Raw genomic sequence first — 12,048 nt, 5'->3', positions numbered from 1 at the left:
TTGGTGCGGCGGCGCCACCGCGGGAGCCGGCGAGGAGGGCCCGGGGCGCAGGGGATGGACGGCGGCGGCGGGGAGAGAGCGCGCAGCGCCCGCGTGAATGATCGCGGCAGGAAGGAGTGAGGCAGCGGCAAAGGAAGGGGAACGGATCCGCCCGCCCGCCCCAGCACCCGGATCCGGTGGAGCTTTTTTTTTTTTTTTACCCCCTCCTCTCTTTCTTCTTTATTTTTTTTTTTTCCTTCCCCCCGCGCTCCCCCGCGTCCCGGCTCCCCGCCGTGCCCCTCTCCCCTCCCGGGCCGGCTCCCCGCGGGTGCGCGGCGGGGCCGTGCGGGGCGGGCGGGCCACACCCTCCGCGGCGCTTCCTGCGAGCCGGGGCCGCGGCGGGCGCCGGGGGCGGCACATGGTGCGCAGCCGCCGCCCCTCCGGCCCCTGCGAGCTGCGCCCGGCGGGCGCTCCCCGAGCGGAGGCGCCGGGGGCGCGGTAGCAACTTGGAGGGCTGCGCCCCTGCCCCAACTCCGCGCGGCGGCGGAGCGTCCCTGAGGTACCGCGTCCGCTAAAGGGAACTTCGCGCAGGATCCCGCAGCCGGGGAGCCGGACGAGACGGTGGAAGGAAGGCGAGCCAGCGTGCGAGAAGGAAAGGAGAAAAAAAATTACGTATTTGTAGCTAAAGGATGCCAGACCGGGGCCCGGGGGCGCCCGGCGAGCGCCGCCCCGCCGCGGGAGCGCCGTAGGAGCGGAGGCTGGCGCCGGAGCGGGGCGGGCGCCCCGGCCGAGCTCGCTCCCCGAGCGGCGGCAGCCCCGGCGCCCAGAGCCTTTTCTTGCCTCCCGGCGATTAATGGAATGATGTTGCGGAAAAGGCAGAGCGATCCTGCCGGGCTCAGTCGGGACTGCTCGGGCGGCGGCGGAGGCGGCAGCAGCGGGGTAGCGAGCGGCATGCGAGTGCCCCCCCGGCGCTATGGCTAGCGGTGGCTCCGGCAAGTCCAGCAGCGAGGTGTCCGGCGGCGGCATCCCCAGCAGCAGCTCCCTGCAGAGGAAGAAGCTCATCTCTATCTGCGACCACTGCAAGATCAAGATGCAACTGGTGGCCGATCTGCTTCTGCTGTCGAGCGAGACCAGGCCGGTGAACACCGAGAGCCTATCTGTCTTCGGTGAGTCCTTTGAGAAGTGCAGGGACACGATCATTGCCAGGACCAAAGGACTCTCCATCTTGACCCATGACGTCCAGAGCCAGCTCAACATGGGACGCTTCGGGGAGGTGGGAGAAAGCCTGATGGAGATGGGGGAGCTGGTGGTCTCCCTGACCGAGTGCTCTGCCCACGCTGCCTACCTGGCTGCCGTGGAGACTCCGGGTGCCCAGCCTGCCATGCCTGGCTTGGTGGATCGCTACAAGGTGACCCGATGTAGGCATGAGGTGGAGCACGGCTGCGGGGTCTTGAAGACCACCCCTTTGGCAGATATGAGCCCTCAGCTCCTGCTGGAGGTTTCTCAGAACATGTCCAAGAACTTGAAATTCCTGACAGACGCCTGCGTGCTGGCCAGTGAGAAATCCAAGGATAAATTTGCTAAGGAGCAGTTCAAACTCAGTGTCAAATGCATGAGCACCAGCGCCTCTGCCCTCTTGGCGTGTGTCAAGGAGGTCAAGACCTCGCCCAGCGAGCTGACCAGGAACCGGTGCGTCTTGTTCAGTGGACCTTTGGTGCAGTCCGTCTATGCTCTGGTGGGCTTTGCCACTGAGCCCCAGTTTTTGGGTAAAGCTGCCACCATTAATCCAGAGGGCAAAGCTGTGCAAACTGCCATCCTAGGAGGAGCCATGAGCGTGGTATCTGCTTGTGTGCTCCTGACCCAATGCCTCAGGGATATCGCCCAACACCCCGAAAGTAGCACCAAAATGAGCGATTACAGGGAACGGTTGAGGAACTCAGCTTGCGCCGTCTCGGATGGCTGCAACCTGCTATCTCAGGCACTAAGAGAAAGATCTTCACCCAGGACTTTACCGCCAGTGAACTCCAATTCTGTGAATTAACCCCCACATCTTCTGTTTAGATCCCAGTCATTGCTAAAGGAAAATAATATCCCACCTCCTCACCCCTTTTTTTGTATACCAAAGAATTTGCTTGGATGAGCCCAATCCTTTGATTTCATGTGGTGAAGAAGCAGAACGTATTCAAACTATATGTACTAATAAAGGTAGCCAGTTTTGGCTTCTTTTTATTTTACTTTAAAGTTAAGCAAGTATCTGCAGATAAATTTTCCTTTATTCAACAAGGTCTTCACACAAGTGGTAAAACTGTTTCAAAGTTTTTTTATATTTGGGGAGGTGGGGGTATCTTAGAAAAAGGAGAAAAAAAGCTTTAATCGCGCTGGGTGCGGTTTTTAAAGTTTGTCTTGTCTTGTCTTCCGAAATTTCCCTTCTAAATTTTGCTGTTCGGTTGTGCAGGAAAAAGGTTACCTCAGTTCTAACTCATTTTAAAAAATGAAAAAACCCAACAACACATAGATGATGGATGTAGCTACTATTTTGTTTGTTTTTGTTTTGTATGACTTTTTTTTTATTTTGCATCAAGTGTTAGGTTAGAAGTGCATTTGGTGTGTAGGAGTGGAAGGACTGGAGGTTGTGATTATGTTTTCCATGTGTTGATTTCCAAACTGGGGGAAAAGCTACTGTGAGTGTTTAAACAAACAAACAAAATTACACTATAACAAAAGTGATTTTTAATTTTTTTTCCAATGTCAGTTTTTATCTTGCATGTACTGGAGTATTTATTTCATCTATTAAAATGTTATGTTTCTCAGATGCTTTTCTGTGAATCTTTTAATACTTGAATAATTGAACAACTAGGCCTGTTTGTATTGTATGTCATTTCCCCTAGGGAATGGGTGGTACAAACGTAACTGTAAGTTCTAGACAGCAGCATAGAGGCTTCAATTCAGTTCTTTTATTTTCATAAATACTGTTCCTCTCCCAGTACTAGCCCTAGCACACAGAGCTGCTCCAGTTGTACTGTGGGCAGCTGGGCAGTGCTGCACACACTGGGATTGCTGTGCAGAGCACTGGTGATTGCTGCAGCAGGGCACAGCCTGGCTTTGTTTGTCTTTAGCAGCATTTGGTGTTACCTCTTGAGAAGGTTTTGTATTTTAACTCTTGCAGGTGTTGTGGGCCATCTGTGTGTTAAATCTATGAGTTTCAGTATGATTTCTTAGAAAACTTTGCTGGTTAGCCTGGCGTGTGCCATATGTCTTCTTGGGACTGTGAAGGTTTGCTGGAGTGGGTACTTTATTACTCAGAGGTTTGTGTTGGAGCTCCTCAGTAGAGATTTCTGTCACAGCAGTTTGAGTTTGGTGTTGTAGATTACAGGAGACCATGGCTGGCTTTTGAGGTGCAGTGACCTCCAGTTGAATTCCTTGGGAGGTGTGAGTGGAGCTTTGTGCATGCTGCAGTAGTTCCCAGAGCTGTAATGATGGATGTTGTCAGCCTGGCCCTGTGAGATCTGTTGCCTTCTATATGTTCTGTTAAATAGAAGAGCAAATCTTCTGGAAAGGAGGTTTTGTTTCTCTGTCCTGCTCCATTGCATAACTGGGTTTTTAAATAGGTCTGCAGATGCAACCATGTTGAAAGCTATTGGCACCTTAAAATGTTACTGTGGCTTAAACCTCAACAAATACTGTCCTGTTTATTTCTTTGATGAAGGAAACCTTTGGGTGTGGAATGGACCTGGAGTAGTGAAAGGTCTTTGTTTTATAGCATTATTATTTCTCTTGCATATGATGCTTTTACTTGAGTGGACCATTACTGGGTAGAGGGCAGACACATCTGTTGGAGGAGATAAAAGCTACATCCATATCTTCAGGGTTAGAGGGAAATAATTCCTTAAGTACAGTGGACCTCTGTGTTAGGTTTTGTTTATATTTGAATGGAACTTTTCTGACTTCAGTGAATTGTGTGAATAATTCTTTGCCATAATCAGCCCAAGCTGCACTCCTGCAGGGTCTGATGTTTTTGCCATGCAGTGAGTGCTGCAGAGGCATGGCTGCCCACAGCTATGTGGTGAAGTATAGAAGTCCTCCCACTTCCATACTTCACCACATAAAACACAGGTTCTAAGTATTTATTATTCTTATTATTCTAATTATTTATTTTAATAAGTACATCTATGCACACAGTGTTCTACCTTTGACTGGGATGTCTCCACAGGTATTTGCCGAGAGGCTCTCAGGTGTGCACACACAAACCTTTTCCCATCAGTAGGGCAGGAGTCGGGATGGACTCGCAGGAGGCCAAGGCCATCTCCAGGGAGCTCCCATGGCTCCATGCTGGGTGTACATGGCTCTGTGCTGGGTGCAGTCTCTGCCCAGCTCTTCTTGGCTCCGTGCTGGGTGCAGTCCCTGCTCAGGGAGGTTCCATGGCTCTGTGCTGGGTGCAGTCTCTGCTCAGGGACCTCCTGTGGCTCCATGCTGGGTGCAGTCTCTGCTCAGGGAGGTTCCATGGCTCCATGCTGAGTGCAGTCCCTGCTCAGGGAGGTTCCATGGCTCTGTGCTGGGTGCAGTCTCTCTGTGCTGGGTGCAGTCTCTGCTCAGGGAGGTTCCATGGCTCCATGCTGGGTGCAGTCTCTGCTCAAGGAGGTTCCATGGGTCCATGCTGGGTGCAGTCTCTGCTCAAGGAGGTTCCATGGCTCCATGCTGGGTGCAGTCTCTGCTCAAGGAGGTTCCATGGCTCTGTGCTGGGTGCAGTCCCTGCTCAGGGAGGTTCCATGGCTCCGTGCTGGGTGCAGTCTCTCTGTGCTGGGTGCAGTCCCTGCTCAGGGAGGTTCCATGGCTCTGTGCTGGGTGCAGTCTCTGCTCAGGGACCTCCTGTGGCTCCATGCTGGGTGCAGTCTCTGCTCAGGGAGGTTCCATGGCTCTGTGCTGGGTGCAGTCCCTGCTCAGGGAGGTTCCATGGCTCTGTGCTGGGTGCAGTCTCTCTGTGCTGGGTGCAGTCTCTGCTCAGGGAGGTTCCATGGCTCCATGCTGGGTGCAGTCTCTGCTCAAGGAGGTTCCATGGCTCCATGCTGGGTGCAGTCTCTGCTCAAGGAGGTTCCATGGCTCCATGCTGGGTGCAGTCCCTGCTCAAGGAGGTTCCATGGCTCTGTGCTGGGTGCAGTCCCTGCTCAGGGAGGTTCCATGGCTCCATGCTGGGTGCAGTCTCTGCTCAAGGAGGTTCCATGGCTCCATGCTGGGTGCAGTCTCTGCTCAAGGAGGTTCCATGGCTCCATGCTGGGTGCAGTCTCTGCTCAAGGAGGTTCCATGGCTCCATGCTGGGTGCAGTCTCTCTGTGCTGGGTGCAGTCCCTGCTCAGGGAGGTTCCATGGCTCTGTGCTGGGTGCAGTCTCTGCCCATCTCTCCTTGGTCTCCCTCGCTCGCCTGTGTCCGTGGGAGCCGAGGCGCCTCCCCAGTGGCTGTTCTCCTTTTCCTTTCTGCCGGGGCTGTGTGGAAGGAGGAAAAGGGGCAGTGTTGGTTCAGGATGTGCTATCGGCAGACAGGAGGTGAGGAGCCCGCCCCACCCTTCCTGTGCGGATCCCGGTGGGGCAGGATCCGTGCGGGACGTGCGGGGATGGGCTGGGAGCTGCAGGGCTCACCACAGCAGCATCCTTGAGCTCCAGGTGCTGTCACCTCCACGGTGGGGCCTCCTCCTGCCAGACACAAAACAGACAATTCTGAAAAAAATAATTTAATGTCCCGCTGGCTCTTTTGATGTTCCTACTTATTAGTTTTTGGTGCTGCTGAACTAATTAGATCCTTTTTGATTCATTTATACATTATTGAGATTATATGGATCACAGTACAGCCTCCTTATTACCTCTGCATATGAAAGGCACTGTGTTATTAACGATGATAACGCTGATTTTTGTTGTGGTAAGATCTTGTTTGAAGTGGTTTAGTTCAATTTTTGTTTTAACAAGGTTACTGTAGATTCTTCCTCTCCCTTCTTATTATATTTTTAAGTGAGGTACATGCATACATATATAAATAAGTACGTATCTTCTTCTTTTTTTAATACTGAAAGAAACCAGACTGCCTTAGATGTCCCTTTCCTTTTGAACTGTGTGAATTCAGGAAAGATGCAGTTTTATAAATAAAGTGGGAAATGTAGCCAGGCCATGATTTTTTAACAGGCTGATAAAAAAAAAATAAATATACACAAATAGTAAATTCACCAAAGTAACTTCCTGTAACGTTTTAAAACAGTAGTAATTTTAACAGGTCAAAACATTCAATCATTTCTTTTGAGAGTACAGCTCACACAAATGGAGGCACACGCTGCACCCTGGTCTCAGCTTAACACTGTATCTGTCAAAATCTGGCTACTCATGCAATTAGCACAGCAAAGTTGAAAAAAACCCAGGGTTTTGATGCCAACAAGCACAACTTGCACATTGTGGCATTTTTCAGAGCTGAAACAAGTGGGGTCCCACTACTAAGTGTGAATACATGAATCGATTTTAAATGTATGTGGCTGTAGTGCCACATTCTATAAAGACAATGTATATGGTGATAATTTGTTTGGCATTTATTCCTATAGAATATTTGTTCTGACAAGACATTAGTTCAGTAGGTAGATTCATGCTTACTTTGTACTCTCTGGGCCAGAAGAAATACAAAATGGATGAGTTTTCAGGGTGCACTTGCAGGGCCCATCGAGGTCAGTGATTATCACTTGGCACCATACTTAGGCTCCTGTTCCCAAATCTTCCTCACCATTTAAATCAGCATGTACTGTGACTGTTGGATCATGGGCTTACACAAGCAGGAGATGTTTTCTGATGTGGAGCCTTGAAGGAAAACAAAAAAAGTTTTAGGGTGCTTATATCACATATGGCATAGCTAAATGCATTCTTAATAGTGCATTTAATAAAATGGTTAACTTATTTCTAAAGACATTATGCAATGCACATCTGTAGCCAAAAACAATGCTATCCCCACCACAAGAGAAGTAAGCTTGTTTTTTAAATGTAATAACTTTTTAACAGGGAAGAAGCTGCCACCTTTGTATTGTCTGTAAATTTGATACCATCTTGTGGTTGCTCCTTCAGCATGGGGAAGGTCATTATTGATATAATAATACAGCAGCTGAGTTTGAGATCAGAGCAATGTGTTTTCTGATTCTAAAAAAAGTAAGTTCTGTAAGGCAACCAGTAAACCAGCAGCAGAATGCTGCTGGAAAGCAAGTACACTATTTAAGGGAACTTGCAAATGTAAAGCCATGTTATTTTTCAAAACTAAGAAAGAAAAAAAAAAAAAAAAGAGCCTGGGTCAGATAATTCCCTTCACTTTTTACCACAGGAAATGATCAAAGTAGCAGAAAATCTGCTCTTTTTGGCCAAACTTCTGTCAGAGACAGAAGGGGTCCAGCCAACACATGGTGTATGCAGCCTTGCAGTAACAGGGGATGTGGCTGATGGGAAAGGAGGTGGGACCAGAGAAAATCTGTAGGGCAATACCTCTTATTAAACCCACAGGAATTTTCCTATGCTAGATAAAGCAGCGGCTGATCCAATAAAGCAACTCTCAGCCAGCAGAGCCTTTCTCTCGGGGCTGGCAGGAGGCTGGGAGGGTTTGGGATGCTCTGTGCTCAGCAGCTGGGCTGCTATGGGGAACCAGAGGTCTCTGGGGTGGCCCTGAGAGATGTACAATCCAGGCACGACGTGTACCTGCCAGAACAGTTTGGTGGGAAACGAAGGGGTTGGGTTTTATCTTTCTTTGCTTTCTTCCCTATCGGGCTCTCTCCAGGCTTCACAAGCAGAAGCAGATGGTAGGGGCCAGTACGTTTTACTTCTTTGTTCTTGCTGCCTGTGAAAGGTGCCAGATGGGCAGTGATAAAGATAGAAATTCTCTTCCTGTAGCCCAGGGATAGCGGAAAACGCAGAGCTTCAAGGCTGCCCTATCCACACAGTTTTTTTGGGCCCACTGTTTCACTGTTTGATTTTTTGCCAAGAACTGACAGAAAATCCCAATGGCAACTTGACAGGGGCACTGAGGACCAGTTCAATATTTCCCATATGACACCAAACAACCACCAGCTTTGGATCATTCACAAATGATCCAAAAAGTGGATGGGCTAGGTATGAAGTGCAAGGCCAGATCTTACACATGAGTAACTCAGAAAATTGAATACTGTATGCTCTGAGGTGTTTACTTACTTGGAAATTATAATTACCATATTTTCTATATGTAAAACTAGTTCCAAAAAGTGTATTTAATTTACATAATTAGCAGCATTACTCAGAACCATCTTCTTAATGAAGACAGACATCTATGGACATGAAGGGCTTTTTCCATGACTTTAATTAAATACTGATGTTTTCCAAAGTATGTTCAAATATTAAGGGTTGTTTTTTGTGTAGCAAAGTAAGGAATTACATATTGATTTTCATTAATCTGAATATTTTCCTGGAGCTGGTTTTATTGTGCTTGAGTCCTTTGAACCTAAGAGGGTTTTTTATTTTGTTTTTTTAAAACCATGCAGAGTATGATGCTATATTCCAACAAGTCAAAAGCAGCATTTCAAGATTAATGCAGAGATTCCTGGGGTCTTTTGTCAGCTTGCCAGGCTCTTGTTCCTGTTCTAACGTAATTCTTTATAATTTCCTTTTATGTTAATAAAGACTTCTTGTGGCTGTAAAAGTTGAAGTTGTCTCACTCCATAGACAGCCTGGTTCTTATGTAGATACTATTTAGATTATTTAGAAATCCTGCTGGTTGCCAGATGGAGCTCTTCTGCGTTTTATGTTAAATACTTGGAAAGCTAAATAGCTTGATTTTTCCTCTCCTCCCTCCCTCAATAAAATAAATACTTGAAAAGTGATTACTAACAACTTGCTCAAATTCAATTTTAAAATCAAATTATTTTCAGCTGAAGTGACTGGAAGTACGAGATGGCTCAGAGTAGTTGGGTTTTGGTCTGACTGACCTATCAAGATCTTAAACCTGCGGTTTTTCTGCAGTTTTGTTTGGGCAGCAGGAAGCTGAACTTTGGTCTGGGGATAGAGAACACAGCCCTGAAGCCTGTTGGGCACTGATGACCTTGTGTTTCATCCTGAATGCACACTAGGTGTCCCCCAGGTCATGCAGAAGGTGCTTGGGAAGCACTGGGACTCAATGTCCCACTAACCATAATTCTGTTGTTGTCAATTTACAAAATGTCAAGAGAGCAATTCTGGCCCTGAGGGTTACGGTTTTAAGCACAGAGTAAGAAATTGCCTTTTCCTAGTCAATTTTTTCAGTATGTATTGATTCTGTCTGGTTCACATTACATATAGGAAGTCTCTCAATTGGCTGTTCAGGTGCACTTTGGCCCCTGTTTGCATTCTGACCATGCACAAAATGGAAAAATGTGAGAAAAGTCATCTTGATCTGTATGTGCAGAGTGACAAATTATAGGCCCTGCAGCACTTCTGGATTGGTGTGCAGTTAATGCTCTGGTCTTATTTAAATGCTTCAGATTTAGTCAATGTTTAAAAATTTACTTTCTGTTTAAAAATTTACTATGAAATCAATCTGTTCTGGCTATATTAGATTCATAGTTCAAAAACTTTATCCTCTTTCATCATCTTAAAGTAGTCATTGGTCTAAAACTCTTCAATCTCTGGGTCTGGCTTAAAAAACAAAAAGAAACGGAGCCCTGTGTTTCAGTTTTAGTATTTTTGAAAGCTTTAAAGCTACTGAGTTGACCTATTTTTAAATTACAGAGCATGGAAAAATAATGGGTGTATTCCTTTTCATGCTGAAGTGAGCTATTGTTTCTCTGCTCATAATTAAAAACTCACTTTTTAGAAACTCAGATAGGTTCTAGGCATTGCAAGAAAGTCTGTAAGTGAAACTGCCTGCATGAAATTTCCTTAATACTGAGTTTAGATGTGGATTCATTCGGGATCTGTAATCTTGTCTTGTCTTGTGACTGGCATCAGAGGAGTTTGTGCCTGTAAATGGAGCTGGCAACATGTGAGTGGGATGAAGAGCAGTTGTTGAAGTGAGTGCTACATGCTCCAGAGACACCAGCACTATCTCTGAAACTCCAGATAGGTGCTGCTGCCTGGACACTGCAGGTTAGGATGCTCCCAAGAAATTACAGTGAAATATAGCACTGAAAAAAGCTATGAGAAAGAGAGGCTCAAAGGGATGACACAACTTGGTGTTCTTAAGGGTGGGGAAGAAAGGAAAATACTTGGTCAGAACTATTTGAGTATTTAGGGGCTTAACTCCCACTGATTTTCACTGGGAGGTGTATGTCTGGTTGTTTTGTGGGCCTCGTAATTTGTGATGAACTTTGAATGCCTGTGGGCTTAAAATTAATTTAGGATGTTGGGTAGACTCTTAGTCTACCTGGGAAACTCTGGGAGGCTGGGAATTTGCAGTTGCAGTACCAGCATGGGCCATGATTGTGTTCTGCCATCCTGACCCTTCTGCATGGGTTACAAGCTCTTGTTATCCTTTAGGCTCTCTGGCTGGCAGCAGCCCAAGGCCCAGCTCTGCCTCATGTGTGTTTTATGGCTGCCAGATGCCAGCATTGTGCATCTTGCTTTCACATCAGAACCACAGATTTCATCTCTGTCCCTCCACCCTCTGCTCCTGGTGCAGCACCCAGATGTGGGAGAGAGATCCCTTTGTGCACATTATCCCTGCAGAGGCCACGTGCATGAGGTAGATCCTGGTGGCATTAGAAACATCCCTGTTCTCTCTGGATGTGAATGCCAACCACCTCCATGCCATGGACATCCTTCCAAAATGTGTCTTAAAGAGTTGCCCCAGATCTGTGTTCCCTGGATCTGCATTTCACACATCTTGGCAGAGCTCTAATGCTCCCCAGCAAGAAGGGTAATCTGCTTTAGGTATTTATGAGGTGATTTGAGCTGGGGGGGAGGCAGGGGAGCTGGATAGTAGGTTAGTGGCCAGCTTAAAGTTATAGCCCTTAAGGTGTCCTTTTGGGCTTTTGTGTGGCATTTTCTGTTTCTATTTTACCTAATCCTGCTGTTTGCTAACCTTGTGTATTGAGTTGATTTGCAGCATTGAGTTCAGCAAGACAGAGGAGGCATCTGAATTTACACTGCTCTGTAATATCTATTTATTGAAGAATCTCCTATAACTTTCTGATATTGGACCCTGAGGCTTCTTTTCTTATCTTGCCATGAGTGTTTTGTTTATGAAAATTTCCTTAGGTTTCTCTCCAGTGGCAGAAAATAACTCCAAAGGAAACCCTATTTGGTGTACTTATCCAATTCCTTACCTATCTTCCTTTTATGGACAGTTTCAAGATAATTAGATGAAAATTACTTTCTTTGAGAAAGTAATTTTACTCCTGAATATCAAAGTCATAGTCTGAAACTCGTGAGCATTTTCTTTTGTGTGTGATTAAACCCACATCTGTTCATTGGGTAGAACAGAGGCAGAGCCATGCTTTTCTCTCTTGGTATGTAAGACAACAAAAGACCAAATGTTCTTGTTTGGTTCACTTTCATGGCTGTTCTGTAGCACACAGAAATGTCTGGCTGCATCAACAGTGCTGGTTTGGGCACTGAGTGTCCTTTGATTACAGGCCCAGCACTTTGCAGACACTTGTATTGGGGAAAAAGAAAAATATGGCAAAGGACCATGTTAGTACATTATATTGTTCTGTATTAGGTTTGGTTTTGTTTAAAACAAGGAAGCTCAAATCAGAATTATGTGCCAATTCTTTATAAGATCCCACTCATTTGGCAAAGGAATTGCATTAATTACCTCTTGTTTTCTGTACTGTGTCATTACAGAAGAGAGAGCACATGCTGCACTTGTGAATGAAATAATTCACTCACATCATTGAAGCCTTTGCTGTATTTTCCCCTTTTCCTTTGAAAATAATGGTGGTTTGGAGAAGACTTTCCCTGGATGATAAATATACTTTGCAAATGTACAGTGGTGATCAGGAAGAAGCTTGAGTAAAACAGACTTAGAAAATCTAGTAAATCTATCTGATAGAAACATTATTAAAAAAGAGTCAAAGTACTTTTTAAAAGCTTTTCCCAAAGGTGTATTACCTTAGCC

The 12,048-nt window shown here is 46.4% G+C and overlaps 1 protein-coding gene across 1 annotated transcript; it reads left to right on the top strand.

Moving 5' to 3' along the window:
• The first annotated feature begins 476 nt into the window (after positions 1-476).
• Positions 477-2,789, top strand: TLNRD1 (talin rod domain containing 1). The gene has a single exon (XM_058811453.1). The coding sequence runs from the start codon at positions 953-955 to the stop codon at positions 2,018-2,020; it is 1,068 nt and encodes a 355-aa protein (XP_058667436.1). The 5' UTR covers positions 477-952; the 3' UTR covers positions 2,021-2,789.
• Positions 2,790-12,048: the final 9,259 nt, after the last annotated feature.

The sequence above is a fragment of the Ammospiza caudacuta genome, chromosome 10 (assembly GCF_027887145.1).
Source record: "Ammospiza caudacuta isolate bAmmCau1 chromosome 10, bAmmCau1.pri, whole genome shotgun sequence".
In the NCBI taxonomy this organism is placed as follows: domain Eukaryota; kingdom Metazoa; phylum Chordata; class Aves; order Passeriformes; family Passerellidae; genus Ammospiza; species Ammospiza caudacuta.
The sequence above is the reverse complement of the archived record's forward strand: the minus strand, read 5'-3'. Positions and strand labels throughout refer to the sequence as shown.